Source organism: Penicillium subrubescens (assembly GCF_028828155.1).
Source record: "Penicillium subrubescens strain IBT 31985 chromosome Unknown utg000006l_segment0_segment0, whole genome shotgun sequence".
NCBI lineage: Eukaryota > Fungi > Ascomycota > Eurotiomycetes > Eurotiales > Aspergillaceae > Penicillium > Penicillium subrubescens.
The window spans coordinates 2,509,672-2,531,600 of record NW_026643156.1 but is presented as its reverse complement, the minus strand read 5'-3'; the positions used below and the strand labels follow the sequence as shown (position 1 = coordinate 2,531,600).

General features: G+C 48.7%; 6 protein-coding genes across 6 annotated transcripts; 5 read left to right on the top strand and 1 right to left on the bottom strand.

Annotated features, from left to right (window-relative positions):
• Positions 1–917: 917 nt before the first annotated feature.
• On the top strand, positions 918–3,194 carry N7473_009418 (sugar porter family MFS transporter; the record flags this gene model as incomplete). Its single annotated transcript, XM_057155357.1, has 11 exons — positions 918–998; positions 1,052–1,196; positions 1,258–1,398; positions 1,457–1,521; positions 1,579–1,624; positions 1,678–2,120; positions 2,184–2,274; positions 2,329–2,634; positions 2,686–2,782; positions 2,838–2,964; positions 3,036–3,194. The coding sequence occupies 11 exons, from the start codon at positions 918–920 to the stop codon at positions 3,192–3,194; spliced, it is 1,701 nt and encodes a 566-aa protein (XP_057006487.1).
• A 1,684-nt stretch (positions 3,195–4,878) lies between these two features.
• On the top strand, positions 4,879–5,386 carry N7473_009417 (uncharacterized protein; the record flags this gene model as incomplete). The annotated part of the gene is made up of 3 exons (XM_057155356.1): positions 4,879–4,934; positions 5,004–5,085; positions 5,189–5,386. 3 exons carry the CDS (start codon positions 4,879–4,881, stop codon positions 5,384–5,386), a joined length of 336 nt encoding a protein of 111 aa, XP_057006486.1.
• A 547-nt stretch (positions 5,387–5,933) lies between these two features.
• Positions 5,934–6,752, top strand: N7473_009416 (2-deoxyribose-5-phosphate aldolase; the record flags this gene model as incomplete). Its single annotated transcript, XM_057155355.1, has 1 exon — positions 5,934–6,752. One exon carries the CDS (start codon positions 5,934–5,936, stop codon positions 6,750–6,752), a length of 819 nt encoding a protein of 272 aa, XP_057006485.1.
• A 337-nt stretch (positions 6,753–7,089) lies between these two features.
• N7473_009415 (FAD-dependent oxidoreductase) lies at positions 7,090–9,552 on the bottom strand (the record flags this gene model as incomplete). The annotated part of the gene is made up of 5 exons (XM_057155354.1): positions 7,090–7,807; positions 7,856–8,454; positions 8,510–8,880; positions 8,933–9,204; positions 9,260–9,552. 5 exons carry the CDS (start codon positions 9,550–9,552, stop codon positions 7,090–7,092), a joined length of 2,253 nt encoding a protein of 750 aa, XP_057006484.1.
• Positions 9,553–11,118: 1,566 nt separating this feature from the next.
• Positions 11,119–15,895, top strand: N7473_009414 (putative ABC multidrug transporter; the record flags this gene model as incomplete). Its single annotated transcript, XM_057155353.1, has 6 exons — positions 11,119–11,680; positions 11,793–11,851; positions 11,916–13,224; positions 13,302–14,337; positions 14,393–15,044; positions 15,098–15,895. 6 exons carry the CDS (start codon positions 11,119–11,121, stop codon positions 15,893–15,895), a joined length of 4,416 nt encoding a protein of 1,471 aa, XP_057006483.1.
• Positions 15,896–16,777: 882 nt separating this feature from the next.
• On the top strand, positions 16,778–21,116 carry N7473_009413 (CocE/NonD family hydrolase; the record flags this gene model as incomplete). The annotated part of the gene is made up of 7 exons (XM_057155352.1): positions 16,778–17,054; positions 17,115–17,193; positions 17,247–17,593; positions 17,647–17,836; positions 17,897–18,594; positions 19,637–19,990; positions 20,698–21,116. 7 exons carry the CDS (start codon positions 16,778–16,780, stop codon positions 21,114–21,116), a joined length of 2,364 nt encoding a protein of 787 aa, XP_057006482.1.
• Between the last annotated feature and the right edge of the window lie 813 nt (positions 21,117–21,929).

Genomic DNA, 21,929 nt, shown 5'->3' with positions numbered 1-21,929 from the left:
TACCCACTCAACTTTGCATGCGTTGTAAAAGAGCCTGGATCGCATGATATTCAAGAAGGCCGCTGACCGTTCTAGCAGGAGCCTGATCATGGAGCTCAACTCTGAATATTCTCGACTGCATGCGACCCAACGGGGCTGGTAGTGCCCACTTCCCCATGACATTCGAGGCCCCCACAGGATTCAAGGAGGTACCCGCTCCACAATCTCGGTGGCGTCCCGAGCCTATCGATCCTAGGCCGGGGGTGGTGTTGTTAAGTTTCAAGCCTTTTGCGGTACTCTTTTCCATCACACCGATCTGGACACAGTAGGGGATGGGTGGCGCAATCCCGGCTCAGGTTTACGGCCTGCTTGTACGACACCCGTGCAACAGCCCATGGCACAGCCGTCGCCTTCCTGTTTGAGGGGGATATCTGGAGAGGAGATCAATGGGCACGGGCCTTGCCACAAGTATCTTCCCCGCATCGGCTTCACCTTAAATTCCAACCCGGCCTATTCAGCGAATGATCGACCCCCGATCATTCCTTCCCCGGTTTTTGTGTCGTCATGGTTGGCCGGAGCAGACATCTCCGCCACATACTGACTCCAAGTCGTGTTGATGGTCATGGTCTGAAAGGAGTCAAGGACATGAGACCATAAAGCTATGAAGTTGGGCATGGCACATCGGAGGAAAGCTCTCCGCAAAATACAGACTCCGAGTCGCGTCGATGGCCCTGAGATCTCAAAACTATGAAGTGAGACACGGTAGAACGGAGCAGTGTAGTCCTGTCGGCATCGCGGCCGACTCCAACCTCTCTGCTTGAGATCTGCATGAATTCCAGGGATAAGTATAAAAAGGTACCAAATACCCCAAAGTTCTGCTTGCCAAGGTACTACCTAAGCTTCAAAAGATCAACGGAATTCTTGATCTTGTCGAAAACATGGGTTCTATCATAGATGCTGCGCCAAAAGGCGCATTTGGCTTGGTGATGCAGAATCCTTACCTCTGTGGAGTGGCTTCAGTAAGTCAAAACACGTGCCTGGATTTCGGGCTCCTCACTGACACAAGAGACAGTTCTCGACCCTTGGTGGTCTGTTGTTCGGATATGACCAGGGTGTGATTAGTGGAGTGATCACAATGGAGTCCTTTGGTGCTCGCTTCCCTCGCGTCTTCTCGGATAGCGGGTTCAAGGGATGGTTTGTGTCAACTCTGCTGCTGGGTATGTTTCCTTGTTGTCGGAATGATCATGTCACGAGATGAGAAGACTGACCATTGTTCAGCTGCGTGGGCTGGGTCTTTGATCAACGGACCCGTTGCTGATCGTATCGGACGTAAGCTATCTATCAATGTGGCGGTGGTGATTTTCGTGATTGGATCTGCTATCCAGTGTGGTGCGGTCAACATTCCAATGCTATTTACCGGTAAGTGTATTTTACACCTGAGGAGCACATTAACTCGACTGATGTCCTGAACCTACAGGCCGAGCAATTGCCGGATTAGCTGTGGGGATGCTTACTATGGTCATTCCCTTGTACATCTCTGAGGTCAGCCTTCACGTGGACATCGGATCTACTGGAGATGACATACTGACCTGTTTATAGGTGTCAATTCCAGAAATTCGCGGAGGGTTAGTAGTTGTACAACAGTGTCGGTTCCCATACCTATATCCCAATTCGGAAACATGCTAATCAGGTGCCAAGTGTCTATTACAATTGGCATCTTGGTCAGTTACTGGATTAACTACGGTACCAACTACATCGGTGGATCCCGATGCGCGCCAAACATTCCTTTCACTGGTGGCACGGCTTCCAAACCTGCCTTCGACCCATACCAGGATGTGCCAGCTAGAGGCTGCACTGGCCAGTCAGAAGCCTCGTGGAGACTCCCACTCGCGATTCAAATCGCTCCTGCGGTCATACTAGGAATTGGAATGCTGTTCTTCCCGGATTCCCCACGATGGCTCATGATGAAAGAACGTGACGATGAGTCTCTGACCGCGCTCTCAAGACTCCGCCGACAAGATCGCAGTAGCCCAGCCCTCCAAAATGAATACCTCGAGATTCGCGCGTCTATTAGGCTCGAGAACACCTTTGCGCGGGAACACTTCCCCAATTTGTCAGGGTTTAGGCTGCATGCTGCTCAGGTTTGTTGCCCTTTTTGTTACTCTTTTCGTGGCTCCTTCATCCAGAACTAACATGAGTGATAGTATATGTCGTTCTTGACCACCTGGGCCCGGTTTAAGCGTCTGGCTATTGGATGCTGTGTCATGTTCTTCCAGCAATTCATGGGTTGCAACGGTGAGTCAGGTTATCCTTGAAACGCATCGCACCTCAAACTCTAACATTTGCCAGCTATGATCTACTACGCTCCAACTATCTTTGGACAGCTCGGCCTCGATGGTAACACCACCTCCCTCCTGGCGACTGGCGTCTATGGCATTGTCAATTGCCTGAGCACTCTCCCGGCGCTCTTGTTCATTGACAAGATTGGCCGTCGCGTTCTGCTCATGGCAGGTGCAACAGGCACTTGCATCTCGCTAGTTATCGTAGGTGGTATTCTGGGAGGCTATGGCTCTAGCTTGATGGACCATAAGTCGGCTGGCTGGGCCGGAATAGCATTTATCTATATCTACGACATCAATTTCTCTTACTCGTTTGGTAAGTGCTCGTTTCCTGTGCAAGGCTCTTGATCTGACGACGATTTCCAAGCTCCCATTGGCTGGGTCCTTCCTTCCGAGATCTTCAACCTTTCAATTCGTTCGAAGGCCATATCCATCACAACTTCGGCTACCTGGATGTGCAACTTGTAAGCAACCTTTTCACGAAACCCCGCGGCCCTGACTCTAATACAATTGCATTAGTATTATCGGCCTCGTCACTCCGGACATGCTTGACTCGATCACTTGGGGAACATACATCTTCTTTGCTGCTTTTTGCCTCTTGGCTCTAGCGTTCACATTCTTCTGTATTCCCGAGACACGCGGGAAGGTACGCAAAAATCCGAGTCAACCCATCTACATTCAGCTACATTGCATACTTACCAACTCACTCTTTCTCAGACGCTCGAGGATATGGATCTCATCTTTGGAGATACTGCCGCACACGAAGAAAAGGAGCGCATTAAGCATATTGAGGCTGAGTTGCGGGGGACGCAGATTGACGAGCATGATGATTTCAAGCCCGTGGATCAGCATATGGAGCACGTAGACACTGTTTGAGATTGATGGTTTTTTTGTCAAGATCTTCAAGAAGAATTTTGATTCTGTCTTGATTTTGTCAAAATATGTCCCTCAGTTTTGAATTGAGGCTGGTGGTCGGCTAGAACTTGGATTTTCAACGCATCACTCCGTATATCTGTTCCCCCTCTTGCGGTGGCCGACAGTGGCTACCCTCGTGCAAGTGGCGCTTGTATACCGTCTGCCTTTCATACCTTATGAACTGGGCATCAACTAGGCATCAACATCCCTAATAGGCAATTCAGCCTGCTTTGTACGGTAATGGAATGCCCCGAAATGATCTCTGGTTGTTCTCCATCTGCATCTAACTCGACATCTCTTTCGACATATCTCTATATATCTCTCTATATAATTATCTAGATCTTCCTCCGCACGTTAGTAGCCAATATTCCAGACTGCTTTATATGGCTGTGTGGCTCAGTCAGTTTCCTGCTACTGAAATTTGGAGGGTGGTTACAATCGGCCACCGCACCCCTTCTCGCAATCCTACTGTCTTCTTCATAGTTCCCGAAACTGCACTTGCGGACCCCATAATGACAGACAACCTACTGGACGAGGCGAGAGTATGTCCTCCCACCCTTTGGCTCTTTCGTTGAGACGGTGCAACAACCACCCTTAGAGCTTGCAGATTTCCGCCCATCGTTTGTCCTTGGTCGAGACTACGATACTCGTGCAGGAAACATCTCGTTCTCCCCATGACAGCGCCTCCAGTCCGGAACTTTCTTCTCCCATCCTTTCTCCCAAGCTTTCCCCATATTTCCCCCATATTTCCCCCATCCCTTTCCCATCCTTTTCCCATCCATTTCCCATCCTTTTCCCATCCATTTCCCATCCTTTTCCCATCCATTTCCCATCCTTTTCCCATCCTTTTCCCATCTTTTTTACAAAGATTCTGCTGAAGACCAAGTCTCAAAGCCGTATGAAGCACTGAGCAGTGAGTCCGTCGCCTAGCCTTGGAAATGCTCCAAGAGCCCACTACTATATGTGTCCGAGTCCCACCCTTCTCATTACGCAATCCCAAAGCTTCTTCACCTTGAACCCTTCTTACATACGTTGTCTGCTAACATTTCATATCAAAATTGGAGTAATGAGACGATGCAATGCCGAGAAATTGGGAGTCGAATAAGGCGGAGATCGGTAGAAGGACCAAAATCTAACTTGATCTACACTACTACAGAATTGAAATTGGGCCCCATTCAAAAAAAAAGATTACATTAAACGTTCTGCGTAAGATTCAATTGGCTATATCGTCGGAGTGTAGTACCATATTCCCCAAATCCTTTGATCCTGTATCTCACTGGCTACTAAGCCAAATATGAAGCACGACTATCCGTACGATAATGACCGTAATGGAAAATTCTTCGAATGATGAGACCAAAGCCCCAATGGCTATCGAAACGGAGCAATGAGCATTGGTTTGATAATGCGAAACCAAAATTCACCTTGATTTAGATTTTTATCTGGAGTAAATAGAATTGAAATTGCACTCCATTCAAGCAAAAGATTGCTTCGTAACTAGCCGGAGAAGGGGGAAAATTGCGGCTCAAGGGAAAGTGGCCGGATCGTCTGGCTGTGGAGTGTACCGTCTTATCAGCAGCCCCCCCGATAACTCCACCTCATCATCTTTCATCACCTTCCACTTCTTCTTTCCATCCTCATCACCACCATGTCGTCGCGGAAGGCCCCACCAGTTTACGTTCGAAACGGACAGGCTCTCTCGAGGTGCGCATCCTTGCCTGAAGCCGATGTTACTCCTTCGAAGTCTCTTGCTGACCCGCTCTAACCGCACAGTCCCCCGTTGACCGTTCGCCTCAACCGCTTCACTGAGAGTGTTTACCTTTTCTTCGGACTCTACTTCGTGAGCCTCTTTGCTGTATGAATCCATCAGAGTGCAACATGTTTTAGGATCGCATATCTGGCACCTTTTTCCATTGAACCTTGAATGTTCCGACGTGCTGACACAAGTCCACCCACAGTTCGACTCCCAAGCCTCCGCCCAGGGTTCGCAGTTCAACATCCACAACCGAAACACCGCATACCGCAACTCATCTGAATGGGGCGCGCGTACCAGCTCCTCCAGTTCTAATGTTCGTCGTGGGGGTGAGGGAGATGGCGGCCCGCGCATCGGCCGGGTGGACGATGTCCGAGGGCCGGAGTGCAAGAGCTGCCGCTGATTGTACTGAATCTACGGCGAATGTACTGGCTCGTACGCAGTCGAGGAGGGTTTCGCCAGGAAAAGGCGCCGTGAAAGTCCTCATTCACACGGCGACTGCAAAGGATGTTGGCCCGCGCGATTGAACATATAGGCGAATACACCAATTCCTTCTTTGAATTCAATATCTTTGGGTATAGTTTTGCTATATCTCACGTGTCGTTTCTTGTTTTGAATATATCTTGAATTGACTTTTGCGCTTGATAAATGTCTGACACATACAGAGTACCCTCGATGCCTCTTTCCGTACCTTTTTTACTTTGTTTATTTGTCGATTTATGTAAAACCTAACTCCAGACACAATCGCCACTCCCTTGGCAGCCACAAAATCCCTATTTCGCGCCAAACCCCCTGGCTTATCCTCAATATATCAATGGACTCACAACTCGTCATGACGAGGAGGCTCTTACCAACTCACGTGATGAGGACCCCTCATCTTCAGTCAAGGTGGAGTTGCGGATGTCACCTTAACACTCTGGCTGTGTGGAGGTCTTGAAAACAAACTCGCCATGCCAAAGCCGAACATGTCGTCCATTCCATCCACCGATGCCGAGTGGACCGCGGCGATTTCATCGTTGAAAGAGCGTGGACCTGAGAGGCCATTGTCGCCGCCTGCATGCCCTCTCCACATCCAGGCCATGATCGACCACACCCTATTGAAAGTGCCAACCGAGCCAGAACAAATCGACGTCCTTTGCCAGGAAGCTCGAGAAAACGGCTTTGCGACTGTCTGCGTCCGACTCAATTTTGTGGCCCAAGCTGCCACTAACCTGAAGAATACGCCAAATGTCGGGGTAGCTTGTGTGGTGGGGTTCCATGAGGGTACCTACGATACACAAGACAAAGTGAAAGAAGCACTCGAAGCGGTCGCTCAGGGGGCCAGGGAACTGGATATGGTCATCAACTACCCGAAGCTGAAGAACGGTGAATACACCGCCGTCTACAATGACATTCTCGCGGTACGCAGAGCCGCGCCAGCGCCTGTTCTCCTCAAAGCAATTATCGAGGCATCGGAGCTCGATAGGGACCAGATCATTGCTGCAACTATCATCAGCTGCATGGCTGGAGTCGACTACGTGAAGACCAGTACTGGGTATAAGGGTCCCGCAACTATGGATCATATCATGACTATGCGAATTGCCGCTGAGGCGGCCGGCTACCCCAACATCGGAATTAAGGCGAGCGGTGGTATTCGCAATGCGAGGGATGCTCTGCGCATGGTGAAGGCTGGTGCTACGCGGATCGGGGCTAGTGCGGGAGTCAGTATCGCGCGCGAACTTGAGGACGGAGAGATTACGGAGCAAGGAGCTAGCCATGCTGTTTACTAGATATAAATCCACAGTAGACCTGCTGGAGGAACATCTCTGAGAGGCTGTCATCAATTTGACCGAGTGGATAGACCATGGCTGGCAGAGTATCACCTCATGGTCTCAGGTTGGTCAAGGGGCCACTCCGCACCGAGGAAGTGATCCTTGATGCATTATAATAGCGACCTGCAATAGTCTCGAGTATCGACCATACCAAAAATCAAAATTTTGTTGATCTCAAATGTTGATGTCCCATTACATTTCCTATCTGGAGGCTAGATCGTTTACCATAGGTCTTGTTTGCTGCCCTCAAGACATTGAACCCTCTCTTGCCTCAGGTGACTTCCTAATATCTTACTCAGATGCGCTCCTTCTCCGAGACTCTCTTCCTGCCATTTTCCAACTCGCGCTCCCGCCACTGCCATAAACCAGCCAACACAGCAGCTGGGCCAATGAAGATACAACCAATGGAGCCATAGAAGAACATCGCAAACGGAGATCTCGTTGTCAAGTTCACTCGACGCATATCCCAAATCATGAAACAGCACCACGCAAGAACAGAAATAATCAGCGAGGCGAGTTGCACCAGCTCTGAGGACGGTGCTGTCATTACCTTGAAGGGAGCGGACTTGGAATGGTGTATTAGTCTGCTGAAAAGAACCAGGTGGGCAGTGGTCGCAAGAACCAGAATCATGCCAAAGAACCGAGTGAGATATTTCATATCTCTCGTAGAGTATAACAATTGGCCGATGGTCAGCTTCGTGCTACCTTTTTGGTAGAAAAGCTTCCCAACGTGAAGCGTTATTGGCAGAGCTATATGGAGTAAATATCGATTCCATCCAGAAAACATAAAAAGTTCTTGAGCGCTCTTCGAAGAAAGCAAGAATTGGAGTACGCTGGGGGTGCAAGTAACCAATAAAGCCATTGGGAGCGCCTTTGCAGCCCATGGATTGATAGCTCGTGGAGAAGGGTGATAGAACGATCGACCTTCGCTGAGATAAATGTGGAGGGCGAAGTAAATCGGTAAGACTATTTGCCAGCCAAATGCAGCAGAAGCAATGATGAATGGGATTGCGCTGATCTTGTTAATTCAATTTCGCCAGAGAAGCTTGGGGGTAACTGACCTAAACGAAGGCGACAAGAGAAAACCTGGGCGATACGACTCGACTGTCCAGAGTCCGCTAATTGAAATTGCAGTGACGAAGAGATACCCCTGCGAGACTGCAGACACAGTGGGATCTAGACTCGGCGCAAGGGCATAATATCGAGAAAGCAGTGGGCCAAGTAACGCGATTGATAGCATCAAGCCCATCCATAGAGCAGTGGCAATAATTGATCGGTCATGAGGATTCATCTTGATTTCGTCATCTAGCGGTACCAACCCGCGCCTGTAATCTTTCGGCAAGTATTTCAACGTGTGAGCCGAATTTGATGTAGCTGCTAACAGAGGACCAAGATGCTCTTGGCCAAGCTGGCTGAAGACTTTGAGTTGTAGAAATTCTAGGATCGGGGTGTCGAGTATCTCCATCTGTTGGACCTTTTTGGTTGTTTCCATGAGGCCAGTAGTTCTACGGCATCTTTCATCTTGAAAATTCTGAAATATTCGCTGGAAATCGGCATTGTCTAGTTGCGGACTTACGTCGAGCACGCCCTTCAAAAGATCGGCCATAAGGCCTGCTGATTCGATTGCCGAGTTGCCTCCTTGGCCCAAGAGGGGATTCATCTGGTGAATTGTCAGCGGTGCCTAGCAAGTCACATTACATGTCCTACAGTCCTACCTTGTGGAATGAGTCCCCGATCAGTATAGCTCGCTTATAGAAGCATCTTTTCAACACAAATTCCTCCAGTGGTACGAGGACGCAGCTCATTCGATTGGCGTATATGTCTTTGAAAGTTAAATCAAGGCAAAAAGGATCGTCTGCAATTTCAGCTGCCAGATTTTCCGCATCCTCAGCCGTGTAGCGAGGGATGGTGGTATGAATTGTGATGTCCGGATTTTTGACAAAGACAAACCAATAAAACTTCCCATCTTGGCCACTGGAAGACAGATACGAGCGACCCTTGTGAAAGGATTTGAAAGATGTATTGTCCCGAATACGCTCTGGGCGCTTTGATATGCCAAACATGCATCGGTATTGACATTTTATGGCTGTCTGGTTATTAGTCATCGGGAATCGGAGCATTCGGGCATATACACTTACATCGACTTAACTCCGAGACAGGGTAATCTGCTGTCTCAGAACTGGCGATTCTCCAGATCTCGTTTCTCATCCGGCTATGCACTCCATCGGCGCCTACCAGTATGTCTCCACGTATGATGGAACCATCTTTGAGGGCAACTCGTACACCATCTTCCAGCGCTTCGATTTTGACACATTCGCTGTTCGTATGTATCTTGGATTTATCCTGGATATTGTCGAAAAGAACTTGAAGTAATTGCTGGCGATCCAAGAAGTGCATGTGATAACCGAGTCTGCACAAGTCCTGTCAGTTTAATCTTCCAGTACCGGCATTTCAGAATAACTCACAATTCTTCCATTAGATCACCGATTGGCTCCGGTGAACCCAATATTCTCCCATCAGGGCCTATGTTCTCGGCTTCATGAACGGACATGGAGATCTCTGCTACTCGGGAGAAAACACCAAGTTGGTCCAGGATTCTCGCGCCGTGGGGAAGCGTCGCAATGCTCGCGCCGAGCTGAGGTGCTATTGTAGCATGTTTCTCAAGAACGATGTAGTCAATCTTGTATCGCTCGAGAATATTTGCAAGCGTTAAACCAGCGATACTTCCTCCAACAATCACGACTCTGAATGTGGACATGATCGCAGAATTGCGGGTATAGGGGAGCTAAATGGACTTGACAGCCTCGTCCAGAAGTGGACAGGGAGCTTCCTTAAGTGCATCATGGCTGATGCGAGTCCCGTGCGTTGCACTGCCATCCTGCCAAAGGTGTCCGTGTCGAACGCGGACAAATATCCCTGCATAATTTGTTTCTCAATCCCGCGCCGATCGAGTGCGACGAAGGATTCACTGACTAGATATGTGACGCGCACCCCGTTTGAGGCCTTTTCCTGGCTCCGGTGCCGCTTATTAAGCGCAACTTGTTGGAACTATCTACATGTTCCCATCATTGAGGCTTAGTTTCCACGAATAAAGTGTGGCTTGTGCGTGCGAAGATTTAAACATACCTAGCGGCCCTGAAAATCCATGATTTGTGTATCGGCGATCGGGATCTGAAGCCCGATGGGCAACATCATCTTTTAACTGGGGTCGGACCGTTAGATACCGATCCGGCCGGTGGATCGCCCGGACGAATTTTCGGCGGAATCGTCTTTGCCGGGCTGGGGGAAATAGGATTGAGTTCCACATGCAATTCATAGTTATGATGAATTGTGGCCCCCCTAAGATCCGAGGTTATGTACATACGACTAGGCTGCAATATATTGGTCACTACTCCGTACTATTGAATTACCAAGATCTGGCCCACCTATCTTGGGTATGTATGCAAGTGATTCGCTTTATCCAGGGGCGCCACTACGCAACCGGCACAATCGGTCAGCCTTCACACCTGGCTTTCGGTCCTTTATAAAGAGATATGAAACACCTGCTCAGTCGATAAAAAGTCAGAAGTGCTAGTTCCTGCACAGCCGCAAAATCATATGTATATCTCTCGCAGCGAACAAGAGCCGCGGTCACCAGGAAGTGGAGAAGGTAGGTTATCGAGCTATTTCGAAGAACGTATCGCAAATTTTCACTAATTTAAACAATTGTCAGCATAACATGACCACATAGACCTCATTGAGTCTAATTGCCCCATGTCATGATCTTTAATTTCCTAGTCAATCTTCAAAGCCCTGTGAACATGGTTCGTGGCTGAACCTTATACATCCCGCTGAGTCAGCGGAAGAGAATGCGCCTCAATCCGGACGCAAACCTGGGATGATCGACACATAGCAAGCGCCTCCACCAGCCGGCTACGGGGGATCCGAAGCCAATAGACATTCACCAATTCGTGCATCCATGAAGTTCTACCGATTTTTAACGGGGCGCCGGCTGGCCTAGTTTCCGAGTCAGATCTCTTTCCGGCCCCCGAGATCTCCACTGTTTCAATAAACATGGCCGAAAACACTGGAAACCTTGCCCGAGTTGATGTAGTCTTGCAGATGATCTCAGCTCCATCCGGGGGCACGTTGTGTTCATTGATTTTAGAGTTTTTATTCCATAGGGCCGTTTGTAGGGCCCAGGGACAAAAATGGTACCTGGCTATTTATACCATGACGCCCCCTCCCTAATTGTCTTTTGCATTCCACCTAGAACTATATTCTCCTGATAATTCAGACTCATTTCTCGGTATCTGGCCCGAAGTCCAGCAACTCTTTTTTCATCATGTCTTCGGACACGTCCAGCGAAGTTAAATCTTTGCATGAAGATGACCAGCCGACATACGAACCCATCAATTTCATTGAACAGAGTGAAGTCGAAACCCTCACTCGGATTGCAACCCAACAATCTCGCCGACAATCCGTCATCGCTCATCGCCTGGCCTCTGTCGCCGAGCACGATGAGTCCCTGGACCCCCAATCGCCGAAATTCGATCTTGCAAAATGGCTGAGGGCGGCCATAAATGATGTCGCTCGCGACGGTAACGCAGGCCAGAACATGGGCATTGTCTTCAAGAACTTGAATGTATACGGATCAGGAGCAGCTCTCCAATTCCAGGATACTGTCTCGGGCCTGCTAACTGCACCACTTCGACTGCCCGAGATGATTCGGGAGTCTCACTCCCCTCGCAGGCGCATCCTCAAGGACTTCAACGGCCTTCTGAAGAAGGGCGAATTGATGCTTGTTTTGGGGCGACCTGGTGCTGGCTGCAGTACCTTTCTCAAGTCGCTATGTGGAGAGCTTCACGGTTTGGATGTTGATAAAGAGAGCGTCATTCATTATAATGGTGAGACTTGTAACAAGACCTTCCAATCCCTTTCCAAAAAACCTTCCAAGTTGCTTTCCACGGGACTAGTAACAAGACCTACCAAGTTCTTTTCCACTGATGAACATCTCAGGTATCACTCAGGGGCGGATGATAAAGGAATTCAAGGGTGAATTGGTATACAATCAAGAGGTAAGCCCTCGATGGCCACTTTTTCCCATCTGTTTAATAACATTGCTTACCATTTCCCTCCCAGGTTGACCGGCATTTCCCTCATCTCACGGTCGGCCAAACATTGGAATTTGCCGCTGCGACTCGTACTCCTTCCCATCGATTCCAGGGCATGTCACGCTCGGAATTCGCCAAATACATGGCCCAAGTCATGATGGCGATTTTTGGATTGAGTCATACCTATAACACCCGAGTTGGTGATGATTTTATTCGTGGCGTCTCTGGTGGTGAGAGAAAGCGAGTCAGTATCGCCGAGATGGCTTTGGCTGCTTCTCCTTTGGCTGCTTGGGACAATTCTACACGAGGACTGGACTCAGCTACGGCATTGAAATTCGTGCAGGGCCTCCGATTGTCGTCAGATCTCACTGGTTCTGCCCATGCCGTCGCTGCCTACCAAGCCAGTCAAAGCATCTACGATGTCTTTGATAAGGTTATCGTCCTGTGCGAAGGAAGACAAGTCTTCTTTGGCCCTGCCTCCAGAGCCAAAGCGTACTTCGAGGAGCAAGGCTGGGATTGTCCACCACGGCAGACTACTGGAGATTTTTTAACATCCATCACCAACCCCCAGGAACGTCAAGCAAAACCCGGTATGGAGGGCCGTGTCCCACGCACACCTGAGGATTTCGAAAATGTGTGGCTCCAGTCTGCCGACTATCAACAATTACAACGTGAGATCGCTTCGTATGAGGAGCAGTACCCGATCGGCGACGACCAGCAGGCCGCGATTGAATTCCAGGAGAAGAAGCGTGGAAAGCAAGCAAATCATACTCGACCAAAGTCACCTTATATCATCAGCGTCCCCATGCAAATCAAGCTCAATACGGTCCGAGCCTATCAACGTCTCTGGAATGACGCTGCATCAACTATTTCAACTATTGTCAGCAATATCATCATGGCTCTGATTATTGGCTCGGTGTTCTACGATTCGCCCAACACCACTTCTGGTTTCGCGTCCAAAGGTGCGACCCTCTTCTTTGCTGTCTTGCTCAACGCCCTTACGGCGATGAGTGAGATAAACAGTCTCTACGCTCAACGCCCGATCATTGAAAAACACAACTCCTACGCGTTCTATCACCCAGCTACCGAGGCTATAGCAGGCGTGGTAGCGGATATACCGGTCAAATTTGCTTTGGCGGTTGTATTCAACATCATTCTCTACTTCATGGCTGGCTTGCGACGCGAGCCAGGAAACTTCTTCCTCTACTTCTTGGTTACTTTTCTCATCACATTCGTGATGAGTGCTGTGTTCCGTACTTTGGCCGCTGTCACGAAGACTGTGTCCCAGGCTATGGGTTTAGCAGGTGTCATGATTCTGGCACTAGTGGTGTATACAGGTAATGCTAACTATCCTTGCCCCTCGAATGCACCTCGAAATGCACCTCGCAGAACGATCCGGCTAATCTCTCACCAGGTTTCGTGCTACCCGTTCCGTCCATGCATCCCTGGTTCGAATGGATCCATTATCTGAACCCTATTTACTACGCATTCGAAATCCTGATTGCCAACGAATTCCACGGAAGAGACTTCGCTTGCTCGCAATTCGTACCTAGTTACGCCGACCTGTCAGGCAAATCATTTGCTTGCTCTGCTTCTGGCTCTAGCGCAGGCGAAACAACCGTCAGTGGCGATCGATACATCCAGGTCAACTACGAGTATAGCTATAGCCACGTGTGGCGAAACCTCGGCATTCTCTTCGCATTCCTCATCGGCTTTATGATCATTTACTTTGTTGCGTGTGAGCTGAACTCTTCGACAACTAGCACGGCAGAGGCTCTGGTATTCCGCCGCGGCCATGAACCGGCAAATATGCGCCGCGGTCACAAAAAGGCAGAATCCGATGTTGAAAGCGCCGATACAGTGGCTGCGAGACAATCCAACAACTCCGACGATACAGATGGCAAGGGAATGGCTGCCATTCAGCCTCAGACAGATGTCTTCACTTGGCGCGACGTGAGCTACGATATCGAAATCAAGGGAGAACCCCGTCGACTTTTGGACCATGTTTCTGGATGGGTCAAGCCAGGTACCCTCACAGCTCTCATGGGTGTGAGTGGAGCCGGAAAGACAACCCTTCTCGACGTGTTGGCCCACAGAACTTCTGTCGGTGTGGTAACTGGTGATATGTTTGTCAATGGCAATGGTCTCGATGCTAGCTTCCAGCGGAAGACAGGCTATGTGCAACAGCAAGACTTGCATCTCGAGACTGCTACCGTGCGCGAGTCTCTGCGTTTCAGTGCTCTTCTGCGCCAGCCTGCAAGTGTCTCGATCCAGGAGAAACATGACTATGTCGAGGATGTGATTAAAATGCTCAACATGGAATCCTTTGCTGAGGCTATCGTCGGTGTTCCTGGTGAAGGTCTGAATGTCGAGCAAAGAAAGTTGCTTACAATCGGTGTCGAGCTGGCTGCCAAGCCCAAGCTTCTTCTGTTCTTGGATGAACCTACCAGGTAAGAGATATCAACTCCTTTGCGCCAAAACTATATTGCTAACAGCACTTTCTAGTGGTCTTGACTCACAGAGTTCCTGGGCAATCTGTTCATTCCTCCGCAAGCTCGCCGAGCACGGACAGGCTATTCTATGTACCATTCACCAGCCTAGCGCTATCCTCTTCCAGCAGTTTGACCAGCTCCTTTTCTTGGCCCGAGGCGGCAAGACAGTTTACTTCGGACCTATTGGAGAACAGTCGCGAACTCTCCTCGACTACTTCGAATCTCATGGCGCACGCAAGTGTGGTGATAGCGAAAACCCCGCCGAATTCATGCTGGATGTTGTCAACGCCCGCACCAACCCCCAGGGAGAAGACTGGTTCGATGTGTGGAAGCAGAGCAATGAAAGTCAAATGGTCCAGGCTGAGATCGATCGAATTCACAAGGAGAAGCAAAGCCAGGGGGCAGCTGAGTTTGAAGACTCAGCTATTACTCGCTCTGAATTTGCCATGCCTTTCTGGTTCCAACTCTATCAGGTCACCTACCGAGTGTTCCAGCAGTACTGGCGCATGCCTTCATACATCATCTCCAAATGGGGACTTGGTATCGCTGCGGGTCTCTTCATTGGCTTCTCATTCTACCAAGCGAAGGCATCACTTCAGGGAATGCAGACCATCATCTACTCGGTCTTCATGCTGTGCACAATTTTCACTTCCCTTGTTCAACAGGTATGTCTTATGTAACTGTCTCATTTTAAAAGCTCTTGTTAACCCTCTTCTAGTTAATGCCTCTCTTCGTGACACAACGCTCTTTGTACGAAGTTCGTGAACGACCCTCAAAGGCTTACAGCTGGAAGGCCTTCTTGATCGCCAACGTCATCGTCGAGATCCCCTACATGATTGTCACTGGTATCCTCATCTACGCCTGCTACTTCTACGCCGTCGTCGGCATCCCTAGCTCCGTAAGCCAGGTGACCGTTCTTCTTCTCTGCATCCAATTCTTCATCTACGCCGGCACATTCGGTCAAATGGTCATCGCCGCCCTTCCCGACGCCGAAACTGCCAGCGCAGTTGTTGTCCTTCTTTTCGCCATGTCACTTACTTTCAACGGTGTGATGCAGCCTCCGTCGGCTTTGCCTGGATTCTGGATTTTCATGTACCGCGTTTCTCCCTTCACATACTGGGTCGGTGCTATGGTCTCGACCCAGGTTCATAACCGTGAAGTTGTTTGCTCTTCAGCCGAACTTTCTATTTTCGACCCCCCGTCTGGTCAAACCTGTGGACAATATCTTGGTGAATACGTCAAGCTTGCAGGTGGTCAGTTGCTCGATTGGAATGCCACTTCTGATTGCAGTTATTGTCCAGTTCAAAAGGCGGACCAATACATTGCGCAGTCTGAGATCTACTATTCTGATAGATGGCGCAACTTTGGAATTGTCTGGGCTTTTATCGCTTTCAACATCTTTGTCGCCACGCTGACTTACTACCTGTTCCGTGTGAAGCGCTGGGATCTCGAGAGTATCAAGCAAAAGTTCCTACCTGCGAGATTCACAAAGTCAAAGGCAAAGTCAAAGGCATAGAGCTTCTGTGATCCTTATACAAGTCTTTCCTTCTCTTTTTACCTTCCCCATTTACCTCGTCTTTTTACCATCTCTTTTACCATCTCTTTTTCCATCTCCTTTTTCCATCTCTTCCTATTTTCACTTACTTGTTTACTCATTCTGCACTTACCACTTTACATACTTCATATCTTCTAATATGTTATATTATTCAACATTTTAATAGAATTTATACTTCCCACTAGAAAATTTATTATTCATCATCAAGTGCATTCGGCTATATTTCAAGTGCAATCTAGGTGACTGCAAAGCTGCCGCCTAAGAAATGATAAGCTTTCAGAGCACAGGGTGAGTTTGTCACCCCGCCGCCCCGAGTAGCTCACGGAGCAAACACGATTTCAGCCCACAGGATGAGGATAGCTCTTGGATCCATTGAAAGTACCAAATTGCGCCAGACTTACTTTGAAAGTGGATCTTGGGAATGTTTCTTCAAGTTGTGTTCTCGTTTAAAGGGATAGAATTTATCAATCGATCCCGTCACCGTGATATTAGCTGGGATGAATCGCCAAAAGTTCTTAATACACCCCGCAAACCCTTGATGCCATCTCCACTGAACTCTACCGGGTTCCAGCTCAGCGGGACCCAAAAAATAGTTTACCAGGACCCAGAAGATTTCTGACTAATATTAGGTCCCGCTGAGCTGAGTACTCGAACTCTACCGCCGGGTCGGGCCAGTGGATGTGGGACGTGTAGGTGTACCAGCGGGAGGCTCCGAGGAGCAGTTCACCCCGCCATGAAGGTTACGCCACTGGCAAGATGTCCCTTGTATAAATTTGTGAGCAGTACCATCTCTGCCAGCCTTTATAATTTGTCTTGTTCAATTTGAATCTAAATAACGTGATTATGGAATCCACGGACGTCAAAATTCGCTGGTGTCATCTCTCTCCTCCGGAAGAGTCCGAGGCATACCCAGGATTTAATCCATCAATCACTGTGTTACCGGTGGGCCATAGGCGAAGGGAGAATTCTCGTCCCCTTCACGAGTCTATGGTTTTTGAGCGAGATCAGATCCTTCGCCTTCGTGACGGAACCAAAATATACGCCGATATCTATCGTCCCGCCAATGAGGCTGTTGTACCGGCTATAATGGTTTGGGGCCCGTATGGGAAGTCGGGCAGTGGTGAGTTTGAGAACGAACTTGTGGCATGATTATATCTTCTGACTTTGAAGCTAACAACAGGGAAGCTGAACCTCGCTTCTTTCCCGCTGCGAGTCGGTATAGCAGAAAGCCGACTCTCCGGTTATGAGAGTTTTGAGGGGTAAGAAGCTCGAAGTTGCACATTTTAATGGTTTAAACTGAAGTATCACTTAGCCCCGACCCTGCTGAATGGGTACCACGTGGCTACGCGATTGTCAACGTGGATGCCAGAGGCGCGATGGACTCGGAAGGATCCATGAGATTCTGGGGTTCCGGTGACGGGAAAGACGGATACGATGCGATTGAGGAGATTGCAGGTCTACCATGGTGTAATGGCAAAATAGCCATGCTAGGAAACTCCTGGCTGGCTATATCACAGTGGTTTATTGCCGCGGAAAGACCGCCACATCTGGCTTGTATCGCTCCTCTTGAAGGCGTCAGTGATCCATTTCGGGAGCAGCTCCGTCGAGGGGGAATTCCTGAGTTGCAATTTTGGAATGCATTATTAGGTCTGCTCTGCGGTTCGTATCAATTTTGCTCTTAATCGGTCTTGTGTCTTTCTAATAGGAGACAGGCCGCAATGACGTGGAAAATATCGTGACAATGGCGGAGGAGTCCGGCCTAACGAATTCCTATTGGGAGGATAAAAGAGCAAAAATGGACCAGATCGAGGTTCCTGCCTACATTTTGGCCAGCTACTCGACTATGCTCCATACGCTAGGATCTTTTCGAGGATATGAGGAAATCCCTCACGACAAGAAATGGTGAGTATAATGCCTGCCCTTATTACGTGCCATAGTAGTTTCACACTAATCGAGTTGTAGGCTTGTCGTCCATGGTACTCAAGAATGGTACGACCTGTACTCTCCAGAGAGGATTCAGGAATTAGCCGATTTCTTTGACTGTTACACGAAAGCCCCAAATGAGTGGGAGAGTACACCGCGTGTGCGCGCTACTGTACTTCCATACAACCAGCCGGCACTGACTAATATCCCTTTCGAAGAACCTTTCTGGCCTCATCGACAGACTAAAACCAAACGATTGTTTTTGAATTCAGAAGGTCGTCTGACAGAGATTCAGCCCAAAGAGCCAGGCCAATCATCGTATCAAGCCGATTTTGCGCCAATTTGGCAAAGGGGTAGCGACTCGGGAGAAATCCAGTTTTCGTTCACCTTCCCTCACCGAACAACAATTCTTGGCTCATCGCGTGCTATTATTTACGTTGAGACAAAGACCGGGCCAGATATGGATGTTTACGTGCATCTAAGAAAAGCAGACCGGACTGGAAAGCTTCTAGAGCATGTCAATATACCACTCAAAGACTTGGGAGTTGCCTCTGCAGAGGAAGTTCCTTTGACAAATCCAATGAAATATTTCGGTCCACATGGCATCTTGAGGGCATCGTACCGAGATGTGGCGGAAGAAATATCGAAGCCTCACTGGAAAACGCTCTCGCACAGGAGGCGTCTGCCGGTAAATGTGGGAGAGGCAATGCGATTGGAGATTGAGATCTGGCCAACGGGTATGTTATTCGAAGCGGGCGAACAGCTGGTCATGAAAATCTCGGGCCATTTCATGGGCCCTGCAGAGTTTGAAGCCTTGCAAGGAACCTTTCCCGTTCGTAACGAAGGGGAGCACACTGTTTCGTGGGGAGGAGCATCTGCAAGCTACCTGGAGATTCCGACTGTGAAGATTGGGGACGACTTATGAATATCTCACATAAGTCACATCAAAACACCACATCAAATGCGATATTCAGATCAAAACCTATATATCAAGAACGAGCTAATTTTCTCACTTGATTTCCAGTATATCGCTATGGTTTAAGAGGCGTAAATATCCCTACAGAGACTTACGAAGGCCGATCAACAAAAAGATGAGCACCCATGGTATTTCCATCGTAATTGAAGTATAGTTTCTTATACTATGATAAGTTTGCTGGCAAACACAAGGCCATTAATGCACCATGCAGGGCTGCCTAGCTAGGCGCTAGATTCCTGGTAATTGAAAACATCGCCAAAGTATACAGAATGGTAAACATATGCAAAGGAACCAATTCCTAGCAAATCGGGTGCTTCTAGAAATAAAAAGCCTGCAAGTCCACAGCTTCCCGTTGGCCGTTCCTTCCTCCCTGCATCTTCATTGTCTGCCACTTCATCAAGCCCTGTCAATCCTTGTCTTACTGCATCATTTCTGGCTTCAGTGTCTTCAAAGACACACTTATCATTTGGGTGAGTAAACAGACAATGACCTAGTTCTTTCATATGCTTATGTCTCTTTGAGTGTGTCTCTGCTGGCTATAATTAACTCTCGTATCTATAAAGGCAAGATCTAACTTTATCACTCGTGGTAGGGTATCCAAGTCTCCGAGATGAAGCACCCAACGGGGTGTGACTGCTCGAGATGTCAGCCATCAGAGAATTTTCTCCAGATACCCGAAGTCTCTACCCACCTGAGCGGCCTCACTGGAATCGAACGCCAAGACAAAATTCATGAGCTGCGAAAGCAACAAGAAGAGAGGGTATTGAAGACCGTGAACTAGCCCAGCTTTTGATGTCTACCAGATGCCAAGGACGAGAACTCTCTTGCCCTATTTGAAACCGATGAGGCAAAGGCCGTTCTCCTCGATATTCTCCAACGATTCGAAAAAAGCCATACATCCTTCAGTTCTCTGGAGGTGCAGATGGCCTATGTAGAAATGAATCATGTTATTCCGGCCAGCTTCTGTCCTCGGCCGTCTCTACGACTTTTTATACTGGGCGTATTTGCGAATTTCATCAGCCCAGAGTCTCACCGTGATCAGATTTGGCTTCATATGGGAGGGGACGTCGATGGGAACAAGGAGAGTGTCTCACAGCTTATGCAGCATGTGCAACAGGCGCATGAGCAATGGATATCTCGGATTGAACAAAGCTCAGGTACATACCTGATGCAGTTCGGACCGGATAGAACAGCCAGACTTGTCGATCTGCTTCAAATAGAGGCACCGCAAGATCAAAGCAGCTTATTCAACAGGCAAGAAGGTTTCTAGCCATTGCTGGACCCTCTTCCGGACTGTCAACTTTGTCGAATAATGCTGAAAAATTGGAGACCTGAAAAGAACAAGCACCCACGTGTTTTCCACTCCCGAAAGCCTGGCTATGTCAAAGTCCCATATTGGCCCGTTGCGCTTGCAACTGACGAGCTAGGCTACCGGTATCTCTCTGATGGAACATTAGATTCTATTCTACCGCAATAGAGGGCTCTGCTTGTACCAGATCGGAATGTAATCCAGAAGTACTGCATAGCATGGTGGAATATTTCAAAGGTGTGGTCAGCCTGGCTGTTGTCCGAGCAAGAAAAACTAAAAAGTCTTCACAAGCCGTGGCCAGCGCCTTGGCTTGATCACGGCGAAGATATGGGGAATACACAGATAAAAGCCAAGTTCTGTCTAAAATATTAACTTTCCGGATCTCGAGGTATGTTCAACCCTCAACTCAGAGACCCAGGCTCTCAGGAATTGCACCAATCCGAAACATCACGGAGAGAAGCAAGATCCTTAAGAGTCGTCGAAGAGGTCCGGTGAACCAACTACGGATTGTCAATTTGGAGGGCTCCCCAAGTTGCTCAATGAGAACCCGATCAGCCTCTATTACCTCTAACTCGCCAAGGTTTTCCGATCATGCTCTCGAGACGATGGAGGTATCAGACGATGAACACCTTGAGAGCGAGAATGACAGTTCTCAGCAAGGTAGTTCCAAGTCTGCGGACAGTGGCGATGCTCTACATGAGAGTTCCAACAATCTCGAAGTCCAGGATCTTGCCTCCAAATCCAATCAAACCAGTGAAACCGACATCACCAAGATCTGCCGCGTCATTGAGGCCATATCAAATCAGCTTCGAGGTGTGGAGGTTGGTATGCAGGCCCTCCAAAACAAGCAAGCCAAACTGGAAACAAACATGGACCAAGGGCTTGCTGCTGGTCAGGATGCCGAGATGTCTGATACAAGTGACGCCTCCTTTAAGCCAGACGAGGAGATTGAGCAAAGTGAGGGTGAAGGATAAAGCAACCAGTGCTCTTCGAGTCGAATCGGGTCCATGGAGATTGTTACGCTTGACCTGATTATCGTTCAGATTTCTGTGTCTTTTGGTGGAGAATCCGCCGCTATCCAGATTGATGTTTTGTTTTCCTTTTTCCCCCCTTGTGGGATGAGAATGCGATGGTGGAATTGAAGCTTTCGAGAATGTCTGCGAAATGATGTGATGCTTCTAGCTAAACAACCAATTTGAAAATGAGCTATGTATTACGGTCTCCGGTGTCAATCACTGGTCAAGTAGGTTAATGCTCATGACTCCCTCTCTCAGGACTTTTTTCAGGCTACAGGGGGGGGTCTATAAGCTCTATAAGCCACCTTTATGGTATGACTATCTGCGCTCAGTGGCTAGCCGCACATCTATCCGAAAGGTCATATTCGAGGACTCTCAAAGGGTCAAACACACCATCTAGGTCCAGAATCCCAAGTCTTACCTTTCTACAACAGATCTCCACAAAAATTAGATTCTTCGGGAGGGGCAGGGGAAACATTATCCGTAAAAGTTAGCATCTCCTCCATCTAGGTTAGTTGTCTATTTCAACAAGGCATGACCATAGTACAAGCTCCAACTCTCGATATACTCGAACTCGGTACAACCCTCATCTGCATCGTACCTAGATCATCCGATCTCCAGGGAAATCCCTACAAAACATCCACGCGACCAATCCCACCCACCCTACGCCTCCCAGATTCAGCCCTACAACGACGTCATCCCGAGGTTCACCCATTGCCAACCAAGCTAAACGCACCAACTTCTCCCTGACAAAACCACAATCCCTACGAC